Below are 17282 nucleotides of genomic sequence, written 5' to 3'. Positions count from 1 at the left end.
AATAATTAACAACACTAGGATAAATAAATTTCAACAAAAAAATCAACGGGGTTTTTTAAATGACCTGCAGAGCACGTTGCCGATGTGTAACTAACGCACGGGATATTGAGACGACCATGAAGAAACCAAACGTTTCCCCACTCGTCTTACAAGGCTCACTACACTACCATACATTTATTTAACCCATACGCTCTTACAGACGTTAATATGAACGTATACCAGTTTAGTCATTGTGAGGAACAGATAGAAGAAAGAGGATCCATGGTGTGGAGTGTCGAGTGGTGAGTGTGTTGAGAAAATAAAGACAGAGAAGCGATGCATCAAAACATTATTAAGCGGTACCATTTAAGAGTGCCCTCATTATCCCTTTCGGCTTTTCACTTTTATTCAGCATTAATTAGAAACTCTTATTGTATAAATACTGCATGAAAATTAATTTAGCTGATATTTGATGATTTAAAGAATTTTTTTTTTAACAAATAATGACAAAAAAAATTAAAAATTATTTTTTTGTTAAAGAAAATTGAGAAATTTTTAAATGACAACTAAATTTGATGTCATAAAAATTTTATTAAAATTAGTTTAACAGGGATTTGATAATTTTAAGAATTTTTTTAATGAATAAATTATTTTTTTAAAAAATTGAAATTTCGGAATTTAAAAAAATAAGAAATGCAATTTTTTTAAAATAATTTTTTGTTAAAGAAAATAAATACTAAGCTCTTAATTGCATAATTAAATTAATCACGTATAAATATTCTATGAGTTAAAAAAAAGTAATTATTGAATTGAATGTCTCTGTTAGCTTGTCTAGAATCTAGATAAATAGCCCATTATCTTTATCTGTATCGGTAAATTGTGTTCTGTTTTGTTTTCTGTTCACCTAGAACCCGATGAGTCAAGGATAGAGAGGGTAAATGTATACGAGGGTCAAGTCCACCGCACCAACGCAACCCCTCGGGTAGTTGCTAGTGGACAGTACTTGCGGGCAGTCTGTACTTCTGCTGGATAAATTCATTTATAAATGCAAGTTATTTATTTTACCAAGTAAGTAATATTTTTATTTATTTATTTTATTTTTTATTCATAATAATTACTTCATTAGTGTCGGAAATAAAGTGACGGATGGTGCTGTTAAAAAGTCCATCACCGCAACGCCGCGGTAATCGCATTAGCAACAATCAGCATCAATTAAATGGCTCGCCAACGCGTCAACAAAAGAACCCATCTCCTACGTCGAAAGATTTGCCACGAAAATCACGTGGAAACAGTCCTGGTAGCAGGTCTACTGGTTCACGAGGGAGCAGCCCTGCTAAGGCGTCTTCTGTTGGATCTAAAAAGTCTGTCAGGTCGCTGGGCTTGCGTAAATCTGAGTTAGTATTTTTTATTTTAATTATACTAAAATTGATAAATTTTTTTTTTTAATAAATAAATTATAATTTAAAAAAATATTTTTATAATTTTTTAAAAATAATTTTATAATTTATTTTTCTATAAAAAAAAATTATTTTAATTTTAGTTTCATTTATTTTAAAATTAAAACAATTATTCAATAATTTAAAAATGATATTGATTTAAAATTGATAAGATTTATTTTTTAAAAGCAAAATTTATCGCGTGTAATCGCTGGAGTTATTGACTCGAATAAAAAAAAAAAAAAAAAAAATAAATGACAATGCGTTTGTCTACATTTAGATCTAGGACATAGATCAAACGTTGTTATCATGACCAGAGTTAATATAATATATATCTATGTATCTATACATTTATATTTATTTTATGTTTACTTGGAAAAAATTCTTGGACAATTACTCTTCAAAGCTTTTGTAGATTCTCGGAGAGTTTAAGCCTTTGACGGACACAGATATTGAGAAATGAATAAAAGAGATAGCTTGATGTCACAGGGGTGTAGTAATGTTTTATTGCATGCTTAAAATATCGATTGTTAGTCGTAAGACCTTGTATGTTCGTGTCTACGTAGCAATCGATATCGAAATACTTATATTATTCTTCTTTAGTGCATCGATGTATGTTTACGTTAATGTATATAACATTAATGATATTATGAATTTGTGGGAAAGCATTTTACTATCATTACTAGGTATGTACTGTGACGTACTAATGACATTTGATATAAGTTGATGTAAAGTTGTTAATTTAATTTTTATAATTTTAACTTCTTTGAACTTTAACTTCATTGTTATTGTTATGATTTATGATATTAATTTTTTTACGGCGTAATTTATCATTATTAAGAAAATGAGCTTGTTTAAATTAATACAAATTAATTATTTTTCAGGTAATTAATTATTGTTTTATATAAATTTAAAACTCCACAATCCTGATGATGAGTAACGCAAAAATGCCAGCGTGACTCTGTGTACTTTCGCGATAATAATCGCACGTGTTCAACAATTTCCGTCTCATGCTCATAGACGTTGACGATTATCAGTGACGAGGAAAAAAATTCATGTAGGAATTACTTAGAATTTTTTTTTATTACCATTTATTTTATTTTAGCTCGTACAGGAATTGATTGAGATAACAATTTGCGAAAGTATTTAATGGCTGATAAGATAATTACAACTAAGCGGGCTATGATAATTATTTAGAAATATTGAAGGCAATATTTTAATTTTTGGCCAAACAAAATTAGACCTGCGGGTTGTTTATTTTAAGGTACCCTTGAGAGTAAGGTGTTTAATTTTTATTTTAAATATTGTTAACGATTAAATTATCTGCCATCGGGTAACGGTCACGTGCATTATCTTTTTATCGAACTAAAATAAGCTTATACTAATATTTAGATAAGCAGTTGCAGTGGACGTCACACCTGTCATGTTACCCCAGTGCACTGGAAAAAAATTGTATTAATTAAGTAAATATTCAATAGACAATATATTTATTATTTATTGTTATGGTTCGTTAGTAAGTTTAATTTATTATGTTTTTTTTGTTAATTATTTTAGGAAAAAATAAGACATGAATTGTGAAAAAAAAAATTTTTTTTTATTTTTTTATTATTTATTAAGGCGTAATTTTGTAAAAAGATCAAAATTTATGAAAATTTTGGGCTTTAATAATTAAAATTTTCAAGATTAATTTTAGTTTAAAATTTTAAGGACAAATTTTATTTTTTAATTTTGCAGAAAAATTTTTATTTGATAATTTTATTTTTAAATTAAAAAAAAAATTTTATTTTTAATTAAAAAAAAAAAAATTATTTAAAAATTTTAAAGACAAATTTTATTCAAAAATTTGCTAATTAAAAAAAAAAAATATTTAGTCAAACAAAAATGATAAAATTCAATAACTTTAATAAATAATAAACCAATAAATAATCGATATTGCTAGTCAATCATTGGAGTAGAATAAATAACGAATGAAGGTCGATCGTTAGATTACTCGCTATAAGAAATCATCAATAAGTAAACGCACGCGATAACTCCACCGTTTTTATTTCTTCCTGATGTCAATAGACTTTCCGTGAGCTGGATTTAAATATAAATATATAATAGAATACACAGTAGCTCTTATCTAGCCAATCTGTGATTTATAAAATACTTAATACTATTTTTTTGTTACAAATATCATTGAAGTAATTATAGATAATATTTATCGCGTGATTAATTATTGAATAATTAATCAAATTAATAAATAAGTGTAATAATAGCTCTATAATTAAGTAGTTTTATTACAGAAGCTTAAATAGTAATGTAGCGTGAGTTAAAATAACTTTAAGCTGCTCTCCAAAAATAACTTTTTAATTTTTTTTTAGCGCTAAAAGAATAAAGCTCAGAGTAAAAGCTTTAAATAAAAATTTAAATTGAGTTGGGAGTGCTTAAATAAATGAGGATGATAATTACAGAGTAATAATAGAAATATGTGACGTAAAATAAAAATATCTGTAAAGAAATATGAAGGAATAGAAGGACGCATATGTTATTTATCGATTTTAATGGTCTTGTTGTGCTGTAATACATGAAAAGATTTCTTTGAATAACGGTCAATGGCTCCAACAACCTTCAACTCGCTTATTTATTATTTTTATTTCTAGACGTAGACACTTTTTTGTACTTAGGTCTATTTAAATGTCGCTTTTTTATTTTTAAAGAGGAATAATTAAATTATTTTTAATTGTTTGCAGATTTGGAAGCATTGAAAGGCTCACTGATGGAGATAAAAAAGTAATTGCCTCGAAACACCTTTTACCAGAAGATAACATCAATGTAGTCGTGAGAGTGAGACCTTTGAATAATAAAGAAATAAAAGCCGGTGAAAAGTTCTCAGTCCATTTTCCAGGTGATGGACAAATTGAATGCGACACATTGCCCAATTCAACTGATAAGAAAACTAAATTGTTTTCTTACAATGTCGTATTTGAGCCCGCTGCGAGCCAAGATGATCTTTTGCAGTATTCCGGGATTAAAAAATTAATCGATATGACTATCGAGGGATTTAGTTGTACTGTTTTTTGCTATGGACAGACTGGGAGTGGAAAGACTCATACACTTACTGGTCCACCGGGTTTGGTAAGTTATTATTATTATTTGAAGCTTTTTAATAAAAAATTTAATTTTAAAAAATAAATTAATAAAAAAATTTTTTTTTTTTTTTTTTTTTAGTTTGACATTATGGATCATTATGCAGAAGATCATGGATTAATACTTCGTTCCTTCGTTTATTTATTCAAAATTCTACAAGAACGAAGTGACTTTAATTTTATAATCAAGGCTTCCTTTCTCGAAATTTATAATGAAAAAATAATAGACCTCCTTAATCCAGGAAATTCTCGAAAATCATTAGCAGTAAGATGGAGTAAAAAAACTCGAGGATTTTTTGTTGAAAATTTATTTACTGTTGAGTGTGAAGAGCTGGATGATTTAATTGGTGTTCTTGAAGAAGGTATTTTATAATTAACTTGATTTAGAATAATTTTTATTATTGTATGTAAGTATATAGCAGTACTTAGCATTTGAATGTGTATTTAAATTTAAAAGGTATGAAAAATAGAGCAGTTGGTACGCACAATATGAACGAACACTCAAGTAGGAGTCATACTATTCTTACGGTACACATTAGATCTGAGCAACAAATGGAGAACGGTGTATTTATTTCAAAGCAAGGAAAAATAAATTTTGTTGATTTAGCTGGTAGTGAAATGACTAAGAAGACTCAGAGTGAAGGCAAAACACTTGAAGAAGCTAATAATATTAATAAGAGTCTTATGGTTTTAGGTAAGATATTAAAATGTTATTTTTATATATTTATTTTTAAAAAAATTTTAAGTAGTCATTTATTATTTATTTATTTAATTTAATTATTTATAAATTTATTAGGCTACTGTATTTCATCATTAAGTGATGGGAAACGTAAGACTGGTCATATTCCTTATCGTGATAGTAAATTAACAAAACTGTTAGCCGATAGTCTAGCTGGGAACGGAGTAACATTAATGGTAATGAAATTAAAATAATAAATAAATAAATTAAATATATTATAATAATAATTGATGAATAATTTTTTAGATCGCATGTATATCTCCAGCACGTTCAAATTTAAGTGAAACCTTGAACACTCTTCGATACGCAGCTCGAGCTAAGAGAATCCGCACAAAACCAATAATCGTAATGGACCCCAGAGAAGCATTAATCCTCAGCTTAAAAAGAGAAAACAATGCCCTGCAATTGGAGAACGATCATTTAAAATCAGTGTTAAATTTTGACACTCGCAGTCCTGACGAGCTTTACAGTCAAAAATACTATCTTCAATCGCGAGAAGACAGGCGGACTGCTACTCCTCCTCAAGTGGACCTTGAAAAACTCTCAGAGCTTGAGCAAGCTGAGTTAACTCAGTTATTAAGAGCTTACATCGACGAGAGTGAAGCTCTGAGGCGGGAAAATGCTGAGCTTTATGCTACCCGAGACCAGGTGATTAGGGATCAAGAGCTTGTCTGTCGGGAGAACGAGAGGCTGCTGAAAAAATTAGAAGATGTTAACTTGTTAGTATATTTATATTAATTAACATAAATTAATTTTTAAGACTAATTTTATTTCAAAATTCTGAAGAAAAATTTTATTTAAAAAATATGAAATAAAATAAAAATTAAATCACTAGATTATTTAAAATAAAATTATATTCTATTTATTTTTCAAGTAGAGTTTGTTGCCGTTCTCCAATAATTCCAGCGCGTCCGACCTTCTCAGCAGAGATGTTAAATAATTCACCTGACGATCTTCCTGGAGCGACAAATGTCTGGACGAATCCAAACTTACCCGATCAAAATGTAAATAGAAGCTCAGTTTCTCCAAAGCAGAGCAACGGGATGCCGACAAAAGTTTTAAAAGAATTAGACAAGCGGATAAATGGAAGTTTCAGCAATATTGCGGATGCATACAGAGATAAAAGTAATCATCGTCGTTATAGCTCCTGGGATAACGGTAACCCGGCGGATGTCGAGCAAAACGGATCGCCTATTGAGATCAGCCAGTGAGTGTGAGCAATTTAATTATTTTTTTATAATAATAATTACTATTATTAGCAAATATTTAATGACATTAAAGTTAGCTGTCACTTGACAATTTTTTAATTTTTTTTAACAAATAAATTTGCTCCAAAAAATTATTTTTAAAAATTTTGCCATAATTTATTTTTAAAAAATTATCAACTATCTGCTAAATTAATTTTCATAATATTTATGGATTATTGATGCAGTCCGCGGAGGTCAGCATTTCGCAGAACATTGACGGTGCCTGAAGAAAGAAGAACCTCCAAAGACGTCCTGGGCCCGATAGTATTTTCTCAGTCCTTGGACTCTTCACCAGACTCCGTTCTAAACGGACCAATGACTGAGGGATTATTTTCCACACCCAATACTGGAGATTCCGTCAATGCGACGACACCTTTTCCGTCTGTTACGCGGACTACTTCTTCTCCAGCTCGCTCGAAAAGCTACGAGGGCAATAATAGAAGGAGTTATTCAGCCACGAATAAAGAACGCGCTGCTAGACGGGCGTTTGGCAGTCCTGTATCTATCGATGACGAGGATGTCCATTTTTAAAATAATATTTTTAGTACTTACGACAGTATGGCCTACGTTAGGCTAGATTATATTTAATATATTTATTATTTATTTTTATTTATTGATATATAATGTTTAATAGACTGCATAGTGCAATTGCTCAGATTTTTTTTCTTATTTTTAATAATTTTATTATTATAAATATTTGTGTGAAGCAAATTTGTTTTTTATGTATTTAATTACCTTATCTACTTCATAAACGCGAGTTCAAAAAAAGGGTTGTGAAATCATCTCATGTTTATGGTAGATTAAAAAAATATTTTTAGATATTATTTAAAATTATATTTAGATTGAGGAAAAATTTATTTTTAGTAACTTTATAATTTTTTTATTTTTTTTTAACAAACAAATTTGTTCCAAAAAATTGTATTTTTAATTTTTTTTTAATTTCTAAATGTCAATTTTTTTTTTGCCATAATTTATTTTTTATAAAATTTTTAAATATGTGCTACATTAATTTTTTTCAATTTCTGTCAATATTTTTTTCTATTTTTTAATTTATTAAAAGTCAAAAAAAATTTTTTGACAGCTGCAACAATGCAATTTTTTTTAAACAATTTTTTAGAGTTAATTTAATAGTTAAATAAAATTAAAAATTTGTCAAGTGACAGCTAAATTAAATTTTTTAATTTAATAAAAATAAATAAACCACCAAACTCAAACCAAAAAAGTTTAAAATGCTTCCGCGTTATTTATCGGTTGTAACTTAAAATGGCGCCAGTCGATTGCATATCACAGTGAGTCATTGAATCGAGTAGTCGCGGTGTAATCTCCGGAGGCATAAATTATCGTGAATTACCCAAAGAAAATTCCAAAATTACTTATTAAAGTGAGTAAAATAAAAAAAAAAACAACCAAAACTTATTAATTAATTTTCTAATTATCAATATAAACAATAATAACAAAGAAAACGTAAAATTAAAGGTGTAGAACTGGTGCTGCTGGCGGACGAAAGAGGCGACACGGGCTAGGCAACTACAGTCGAGTCAGACAAGAGAGTGACGAAGCGGGACACAAAAGAGACAAGTAAGAAAGAACGCGAATTATTTTTTTGATAATTTTACTTAATTAATAAATATTAATCTCTTTTCTTTTAGTTTTCTAAAATCTTTTTTTGGCATTAAAGTACCTTCTTAAAAATCTAGTTATCTATTTTCTAAAATTCCGCAGTGCTCTATCTAAACTAGGTGAGTAAAATAGCTAAGGTTAGAAATGTGTTTATTAAAAAAAAAAAAAAAAAAAAAAAAATAAAATAAAAAAATAAATTAAACTAAAATTCCAGAAAGAGAACATAAAAACGGCACTTCTGTGGTCCGATGTCTAGTGTTGAGGTGGTGGAGAGTTCCGTTGACCCTCCAACCAAGAAGCGACGCGTTGCTGCTACAACGGGAGGTGCCGACGACTCGCTAAGCACACCAATAATGGCCAAGAACGGGTCAAATCCGCGAACCGGATCAGCTGGAGATGGAAGCGCTAATTTACCGACTACCAGCGGGGACATTGACGAGGGACTGTACTCACGTCAGCTGTACGTCCTGGGGCACGACGCGATGAGACGCATGGCGTCTTCGGACGTTTTAATCTCCGGGCTGGGAGGTCTGGGAGTGGAAGTGGCGAAGAACGTCATCCTCGGGGGAGTAAAGTCCGTGACTCTCCACGACAAGGTAAACTGCACTATCTCGGACCTGGGCTCGCAATTCTACCTCACAGAAGGTGACATTGGTAAAAACCGCGCGGTAGCTTGCTACCAGCGCCTGTCCGAGCTGAACAACTACGTGCCGACGCGGTACCACGAGGGAGAGCTCGACGAAGATTTTTTAAAAAAATTCAAGGTCGTCGTGCTCACAGATACAACTCTGGAAGATCAGCTGCGAGTTTCTTCAATCGCGCGGGCCAATGACATCGCTTTGATAATCGCAGACACTCGCGGGCTGTTCGCTCAAGTGTTCTGCGACTTCGGCCCGGAGTTCACCGTCGTAGACACCACGGGAGAGCCTCCGGTCAGCGCGATGATCGCCAGCATCTCCCGAGACGCTGAGGGAGTCGTCACTTGCCTGGAAGACACCCGCCACGGCATGGAGGACGGAGACTACGTCATTTTCTCAGAAATCCAGGGAATGACTGAGTTAAACAACTGCGAGCCTAAAAAAATTAAAGTCCTTGGACCCTACGCTTTTTCAATCGACGACACTTCGTCCTTCAGCGAGTATGTCCGCGGGGGAATAATTACCCAGGTGAAAATGCCGAAAGTAATTAACTTTAAGGAACTCAAAGAATCTCTCCTCCAGCCGGAATTTATTATCACTGACTTTGGCAAGTTTGACCATCCCGAACAGCTGCATTTAGCCTTCATTACTCTCCATGAGTATGTTAAAGTCCACGGAAAGGTCCCGAGAGCTTGGAACCAGGAGGATGCTGATACTTTCCTTGCTTTAGCTGAGACTGTTAAAGGAAAGCACGGAATTGAAAATGAAGTTAAGAAAGAATTGTTGGAGACTTTTGCTAAAATCGCGGCGGGTAATTTCAATCCTATGAACGCTATTATTGGTGGAATAGTTGCTCAAGAAGTAATGAAAGCTTGCTCAGGTAAATTATTTTTTTTTTATTGGCCATAAAATTTAATAATAACTATGAAATTTAATAAATCTCATTATTTCCAGGTAAGTTTTCTCCAATATTCCAGTGGCTGTACTTTGACGCGATCGAATGTCTGCCTCAGGACCGCTCAGAGATAGTTGAAGAAGACTGCATGCCTAGAAACTGCCGCTACGATTCCCAGATCGTTATCTTCGGTCGTAAATTCCAGTCTAAAATCGGAGGACTCAAGTACTTCGTCGTGGGAGCTGGAGCAATAGGTTGTGAGCTGCTGAAGAACTTCGCGATGATTGGCGTGGGAGCAGAGAACGGGTGTGTGACGATCACAGACATGGACCTGATAGAAAAGTCCAATTTGAACCGTCAATTTTTGTTCCGTCCCTCTGATGTCCAGAAGGCCAAGTCATCAACCGCAGCCAGGGTGGTGAAAGGAATGAACCCGAGCATGAATGTTATCGCTCACGAGAACCGGGTTGGAACCGAAACGGAGAAGGTTTACAACGATGAGTTCTTTGAAGTCTTGGACGGAGTTGCCAACGCGCTGGACAATGTGGACGCAAGAATTTACATGGACCGTCGGTGTGTCTATTACAGAAAGCCGCTGCTGGAGTCTGGAACTTTAGGGACTAAGGGGAACACTCAGGTGGTGGTTCCTTTCCTCACAGAGTCCTACAGCTCGTCTCAGGACCCTCCGGAGAAGAGCATTCCTATTTGCACGCTGAAAAACTTCCCGAATGCTATCGAGCACACTCTCCAGTGGGCGCGCGATAATTTTGAAGGATTGTTCAGGCAGAACGCCGAGAACGCTGCTCAGTACATCAACGACCCGCAGTTCGTTGAAAGAACCCTCAAGCTGCCCGGAGTCCAGCCTCTGGAAGTCCTGGAGCTGGTCAAGACTGCTCTGGTTGATGAGAGACCCAAGAGCTTTGTAGATTGCATCGGCTGGGCGCGCAATCACTGGCAAGACCAGTACAACAATCAGATTCGCCAGCTGTTGTTTAATTTCCCCCCGGACCAGGTCACTTCCAGCGGCCAGCCCTTCTGGTCTGGACCCAAGCGGTGTCCAGTGCCTCTCGAGTTTGATGTCAACGATCCTCTTCATCTGGATTACATCGTCGCGGCTGCTAATCTCAAGGCCGCGGTTTACAACATGCCGGCCAATCGCAACCGCGAAGAAATCGCTCGGATTGTCAGCACCGTTGAGGTCCAGCCTTTCACGCCTAAATCAGGAGTCAAGATCGCTGAGACAGACGCCCAGGTCCAGGTGTCCAACGGAAGCGGCAGTGTAGACCACGAGAGGCTGAACCAGCTGATTGAAGAGCTGCCTAAACAAAATGAGCTCAAAGATCTTGTGATCAACCCTCAGGACTTTGAAAAAGACGATGACTCTAATTTCCACATCGACTTTATCGTCGCGGCTTCTAACTTGCGCGCTACCAACTACCTTATCCCTCCCGCTGACAGACACAAGAGCAAGCTCATTGCTGGGAAAATCATCCCTGCTATCGCTACCACCACCTCCGTTGTAGCTGGGCTGGTTTGTCTTGAACTGATAAAATTAACTCGCGGGTTTAAGGATCTTTCGCTTTACAAAAATGGATTTGTTAATCTAGCGCTGCCCTTCTTTGGGTTCTCAGAGCCCATCTCGGCTCCCAAGCTCAAGTACTACGACACGGAGTGGACTCTCTGGGACAGATTTGAAGTCAAAGGCGAACTTACGCTCAAGGAATTCTTGGATTACTTCCAGAATGAACACAATCTCGAGGTCACTATGTTGTCTCAGGGGGTTTGTATGCTCTACTCGTTCTTCATGGCTGCTCTCAAGCGCGATGAACGCATGGGACTGCCCATGTCTGAGGTCGTCAGGAAGGTCTCCAAGAAGAGGCTCGATCCACATGTTCGCGCTTTGGTATTTGAATTGTGCTGCAATGATAAGAATGGGGCTGATGTCGAAGTTCCGTATGTTCGGTACACCTTACCTTGACTTTATTAATTGCGATCCATTTTATTGAATAATTATTACGATTTATAATTATAATTATTACTCAATGATTAGTCCGGTAATCGGAAAAAATAGACCGGAAAAAATTTTTAAGTTATGAAAAATTTTTATTAAATTATTATAATAATAATTTATCACTCCTACAATTTATGACATTAAAGTCAGCAGTCATCTAAATAAATTTGTTCTAAAAAATTATTTTTAAAAAATTGCATTTTTTATTTTTCTAAATTTTTACATGTCAATTTTTTATTTTAATTTTTTTTGCCATAATTTATTTGCCAAAAAAATAAAAAAATTTTTTTTAAATAAATTATAGCAAAAAAAAAAAAAATTAGAACAAAAAAATTGACTTGTAGAAATTTTGAAAAATAAAAAATGCAATTTTTTTTAAGTAATTTTTTTGAACAAATTTGAACTTGAATAAAAAAAAAGTTATAATTTTTATTTTATAATAAAATAATATTAATTTTTCATAACTTAAAAATTTTTTCCGGGATTCGATTAGTCTATAGCCATTTATACAAATTTATATATTATGATTATGATAATGATGCATTACATACAATTAATGTGTTTGAAAAAAAAATTGTGAGTTTGAGTGCTTAAATTTTTGGTAACTTACTTTTCTACACGTTTGATTATTTAACATTGCATTGAGATGATTAATCAATTAATTAATGATTAATAATAGTAATAATAATAATAATAATAATAATAATAATAATAATAATAATAGTTTTTTTCAAAATTTCAAAAAGTTTTTTTTAACTTGGACTTTTCTTGTGAGACTAGGCGCAATTTCTTGGCAGTTATATGTATAGAGTTATATGTAAATTAATGATATACTACTATTAATAATTATAAGAATAATAATGATAAATGGAAAATAGAATTAAAAATTTAATATTTTAGACACTGCTAGATTTTTGCTGAATTTAATTTGCAAAAAAAAAATTTGATTTAAAAAGTGCGATCAAAATTTCTTGTCCCTAATTTTTACAATGCAATTTTTTTAATAAAAGTTGTCTATTTAATTACAAAGAGGTGGAAATATTTAAAATAATTAAATAGCAAATGGAATTAAAAATTCATGTATTTACTTTTGTAAAAAAATAAAATTTTTGGAGTTACATTTTTTATTTTTAAATTTTTCATTTAAATCAGATAATTTGAATTTTGTAGTGATTAATATGGAAATATTTATTACAACTAATTATAAAAATTAAAAAATGTGTTTGGATTGCAAAAATAAATAAATTGAAAAAAAATGAATGTGTAATTTTTTATTATTTAATTATTTATACAATTTTTTTATTAAAATATTTTTAATCAATTTTAGAAATTTTAAATTTGATTTTAAAAATTCCCGCTATTTTTGTGGGAAGAGTGGGGGGGGTGGTTAAACTTCCCGCCAAATTAATCATTTTATTTATTTTATTTAGAGGTTAGAAATGGCGCAGCGTTCTATAACGTGAGTAAATAAATAAATAAATAAATATTAAAATTTAAATATATAAATAATAAAAATAATATTGAAATATTTGTTGAATTATTAGTGAATTATTTAAGAATAAAATTTAATAAATTAATTTTTGACAGATCATTTTTTAAAAGAACCACGACAGAGGATAAAAATGACTCGAGGTATGTTTGCACATCAAAATTAAAATAATATTTATGCTATCAGGATGTTTAAATTTTTAAGAGTAGTTCAACGTTCAGTTTTTTATAATAAATCTTATCCAGTAGCAATTAATAATTCAGTAATAAAATATTTTTCTAACCACATTAATATCATAAATATCAGCAGTCAAAAGAAAAGTGACAAGATCATTGAATCAGCTGAAGACTCTGGAAAGAGAAAGCGGGATAACGAAGCCAACACCAGTACTGAGTAAGTTATTTTATTTATTATTCTATTAAATTTTTTAACAAATAAATTATAGCAAAAAATTTTGCTTAAAAAATTATAAATGCAATTTTTTTAAAAATAATTTTTTGGTTTTTTATTTAAATTATAAATTTATTTTAGGTCTCCACCTGGCAAAAAGTCGGATAATAAAACCAAGAAGCCGAGAACACGAAAATCTAAAACACCAAAATTGACAGGTAGTTTTATAATTATTTTTAATTAATATTTATGATAATAAAATTATAACTTTTTTTTATAAAAATTAATTTAACAGATATTTAATAATTTTTGTAACTAATTTTTTTTTATAGAAAAATCTAAAAGCAAAAGCAAAAAGACCTTAAACAAGTTGTCCTTTATAAAACAAATTTCTCCCGAAAAAAAATCAACAAATGGAACAACAAATAAAGAGACAAATGATAAAAAACTTCCTAGAACATTAAATTCAGAATCAAGTGACGAAGATGGGCATTTGGCTTTGCCCCCTACCCCAGAGGACGCTGAAGAAATTAATTCTAGCAAATCTGAAGCTAAAGCTACAGAAGAAGTATCAAAGCCAGATAAATCTGAGGATAAAATTAAAGTAGAAGAAAAATCTCCTAAAAAGTCCCCAAAAAAATCTAAAATTGCAGAAAATGCAGACGATACAGTAAGTCCTTCGTCTTCTTCAGATGAAGAATTGGAAGTAAAACCAAAAGTTAAAAAATTCCGGTCTAAAATAATAGACTCAGACTCTGAATCTGAAGCATCTTCATCAGCTAAGTCATCAGTTAAAGATATCCGTAATTTTTTCTCCAATTCATCAAAAAACAATTCAACTTTATCCGAAAAATCAAAAAGCAAGCTTGATAAAAATCCTCTAGGACCCGACCCAAAAGACGAAGTATACTACCGACCTGACAAGGAAAAATATCACCCAATCCTAGACTCTCCTTGGAAAAAAGGAGAGAAAACTCCTTACAGAGCCCTCGCAGCGACCTTGGAAATAATCGAAAAAACCAGTTCGCGTTTGAAAATCGTCGAGATTCTCTCCAACTATTTTAGATCAGTGATAGTGATCACCCCAGAAGATTTACTCGCGAGCGTGTACCTCTGCTTGAACCAACTAGCGCCAGCTTACGAAGGAGTCGAGTTAGGAATCGCGGAGACGACACTAATCAAAGCGATCGCACAGTGCACCGGCCGCACGCCAGCTCAGATAAAAGCCGACGCGCAGGAAGCGGGAGACCTGGGGATCGTCGCCGAAGGGAGTCGCTCTAACCAGCGAGTGATGTTCCAACCCGCGGCGCTTACCGTCGGGAATGTTTTTACCAAGCTGAAGGAAATAGCGCAGTCTACAGGAAACGCGTCGGTGAGCAAGAAAGTCGACCGGATTCAAAATTTGTTCGTCGCTTGCAGATTCTCCGAAGCCAGGTATGGTTAAAAATAATGCTTACCATTTTTTTTTACCTTGCTATCGTAATTTCAAAGTAAAATAATTAAATTTTAAATTTTAGGTATCTCATAAGATCTCTAGCGGGTAAGCTCCGGATCGGCCTGGCCGAGCAGTCGGTCCTCCAAGCGCTGGCGCTGGCCTGCGCGATGACTCCGCCTAACCAGGAGTACCCTCCGGAGGTTTTGGACGCAAGTAAAAAAATTTCTAGTGATGAATTTAAGAAGAAGTACGATGAAGTTGCGCTGATTATTAAAACTACTTACTGCGAGTGTCCGAATTATGGAATGATAATTCCGGTTTTGCTGGAAGACGGAGTAGCCGAGCTTCCTAAAAAATGTAAGCTGACTCCTGGAGTTCCGCTGAAGCCTATGTTGGCTCATCCCACAAAAGGCGTCCAGGAGGTGCTCAAGAGGTTCGACGGGCTGAAGTTCACTTGTGAGTGGAAGTACGACGGCGAGCGGGCGCAGATCCACCTCACTGACCAAGGCAAGGCTTATATTTACAGCCGCAACCAGGAGAATAATACCTCCAAGTACCCGGACATCATTGGCCGACTGAGCAACACCCGGGGCGAGAAGGTTCAAAGCTGCATTCTGGACTGCGAAGCCGTGGCTTGGGACCGCGAGAAGAAGCAGATCCTTCCTTTTCAGATTCTCAGCACTAGAAAGCGGAAAGATGCCAATGAAGCTGACATCAAGGTCCAGGTCTGCGTGTTCATGTTCGACTTGCTGTACTTCAACGGCGAGCCGCTGGTCAAGAAGCCTTTTGCGAAACGCAGGGAGTTGTTGAGGGAACATTTTAAAGAAGTCGAGGGCGAGTGGTACTTTGCTACCAGTTTGGACACCACGACCATGGAGGAGGTCCAGGAGTTCCTGGAGGTTTCCGTAAAAGGCAATTGCGAAGGGCTGATGGTCAAGACTCTTGAGGAAGACGCTACTTATGAAATTGCCAAGAGGTCCAGGAATTGGTTGAAGTTGAAGAAGGATTATCTCGAGGGCATTGGCGATACTTTGGATTGCGTTGTCATTGGCGGGTATGTTGGCAAGGGAAAACGGACTGGGACTTACGGAGGGTTTTTACTTGCTTGCTATGATCCTGATAATGAGGAATATCAAAGTCTTTGCAAGGTATTGGAGTTTTTTTTTTTACTAATTTGAAATAATTATAAGGTAATAATTTTTAATAAATAATTATTAATTTTTTTAATTTTATTTTTTAGATTGGAACAGGATTCAGTGAAGAAGACCTTGCAAAACATACGGTATGGTTAAAAGAGCATTTAATATCCTCGCCAAAGTCTTATTATCGATACGATTCATCCCACGAGCCAGATCATTGGTTTGAACCAACCCAAGTTTGGGAAATAAAATGCGCTGATTTATCATTGTCACCCGTTCATCGTGCTGCGGCTGGAATTGTAAGATATTCTTCCTTTTCATATATTTATATTAATTTATATTTATATATATTTATTTTTTAATCTCCAGGTGGATTCTGTCAAAGGAATATCTCTAAGATTTCCAAGATTTATTCGCGTACGTGATGACAAAAAATCAGAAGACGCAACGTCAGCTCAGCAGGTCGCTGATATGTACAAAAGTCAAGAGCAAATCGTTAATCAACAGTCTGCTTCGACGTTGAATGAAGAAGATTTTTATTAATTTTTTATACAGCTTATTTAATTCTTATTGATAAATCCAGTTTGAATTGTAAATTAATGAATTATTGGTAAATTTTATTTTTCTATGTCTTAAATTTTGGAATGAAATAAAATTTTTGAATTAATCAATTTTAAAATAAAATATCTGAAAATGTATTTACACAACCTGATCTTATTAATGTTTTTAAATTAATAAGTGATAATAATTACCAAAAATATTTTTTTGGTCTAATATAATTATTTTAAAAAAAAATTAAAAACGCCGCCTAACTTTAATATTATAATTAAATACTAGGGGGCGCATATTTCAGTAGCAGTCATTTTGCGCATGCGCTCAAAAATAAATTTATTTAATTCAAGACACTGAAGTTAACGGACATTAAAATTTTTTTTATAATTATTATAATTAAAATTAATATAAAATAAGTTTAAAAAAAAAAAAAAACAAGTGTGAAAATTAAAAAAAACTGCAGTGAAGATTTTTTTAATTGCAAATAATAATTAATTTGTTATAAAAATAAAAAAAAATGATAGCTGTCGTGACACTGAAGTTAGCAGACATTAAAAATTTTATAACAATGCAATTATTATAAA

The 17282-nt window shown here is 33.2% G+C and overlaps 3 protein-coding genes across 6 annotated transcripts; all 3 read left to right on the top strand.

Moving 5' to 3' along the window:
- Positions 1-139: 139 nt before the first annotated feature.
- On the top strand, positions 140-7240 carry LOC141531924 (kinesin-like protein KIF12). Of its 3 annotated transcripts, none has more exons than XM_074250032.1 (10): positions 140-281; positions 888-1047; positions 1106-1373; positions 4148-4532; positions 4626-4905; positions 5001-5237; positions 5340-5458; positions 5529-6001; positions 6160-6489; positions 6715-7240. In XM_074250032.1, exons 3-10 carry the CDS (start codon positions 1126-1128, stop codon positions 7058-7060), a joined length of 2418 nt encoding a protein of 805 aa, XP_074106133.1. In that variant the 5' UTR covers positions 140-281; positions 888-1047; positions 1106-1125; the 3' UTR covers positions 7061-7240. The 3 variants fall into 3 exon arrangements, with proteins under 3 accessions (XP_074106133.1, XP_074106132.1, XP_074106134.1); XM_074250031.1 differs by having other exon boundaries at positions 6157-6489; XM_074250033.1 differs by having other exon boundaries at positions 6157-6495; positions 6715-6856.
- A 537-nt stretch (positions 7241-7777) lies between these two features.
- On the top strand, positions 7778-12953 carry Uba1 (ubiquitin-like activating enzyme 1). Its single transcript, XM_074250026.1, has 5 exons — positions 7778-7910; positions 8006-8107; positions 8179-8268; positions 8364-9667; positions 9742-12953. The coding sequence occupies exons 4-5, from the start codon at positions 8398-8400 to the stop codon at positions 11658-11660; spliced, it is 3189 nt and encodes a 1062-aa protein (XP_074106127.1). The 5' UTR covers positions 7778-7910; positions 8006-8107; positions 8179-8268; positions 8364-8397; the 3' UTR covers positions 11661-12953.
- Positions 12954-13092: 139 nt separating this feature from the next.
- Positions 13093-16830, top strand: Dnalig1 (DNA ligase 1). 2 transcript variants are annotated; one of them, XM_074249859.1, is made up of 8 exons: positions 13093-13152; positions 13281-13325; positions 13489-13575; positions 13714-13790; positions 13905-15006; positions 15090-16155; positions 16248-16445; positions 16516-16830. In XM_074249859.1, the coding sequence occupies exons 1-8, from the start codon at positions 13133-13135 to the stop codon at positions 16687-16689; spliced, it is 2769 nt and encodes a 922-aa protein (XP_074105960.1). In that variant the 5' UTR covers positions 13093-13132; the 3' UTR covers positions 16690-16830. The 2 variants fall into 2 exon arrangements, with proteins under 2 accessions (XP_074105960.1, XP_074105961.1); XM_074249860.1 differs by having other exon boundaries at positions 13133-13152; positions 13492-13575.
- The last annotated feature ends 452 nt before the right edge of the window (positions 16831-17282 follow it).

Source organism: Cotesia typhae, unplaced genomic scaffold, assembly GCF_013202065.1.
Source record: "Cotesia typhae breed Kobodo isofemale line unplaced genomic scaffold, CoteBio_Ctyphae contig_50, whole genome shotgun sequence".
NCBI classification, from domain to species: domain Eukaryota; kingdom Metazoa; phylum Arthropoda; class Insecta; order Hymenoptera; family Braconidae; genus Cotesia; species Cotesia typhae.
This window is presented reverse-complemented; position numbering and strand designations above follow the sequence as displayed.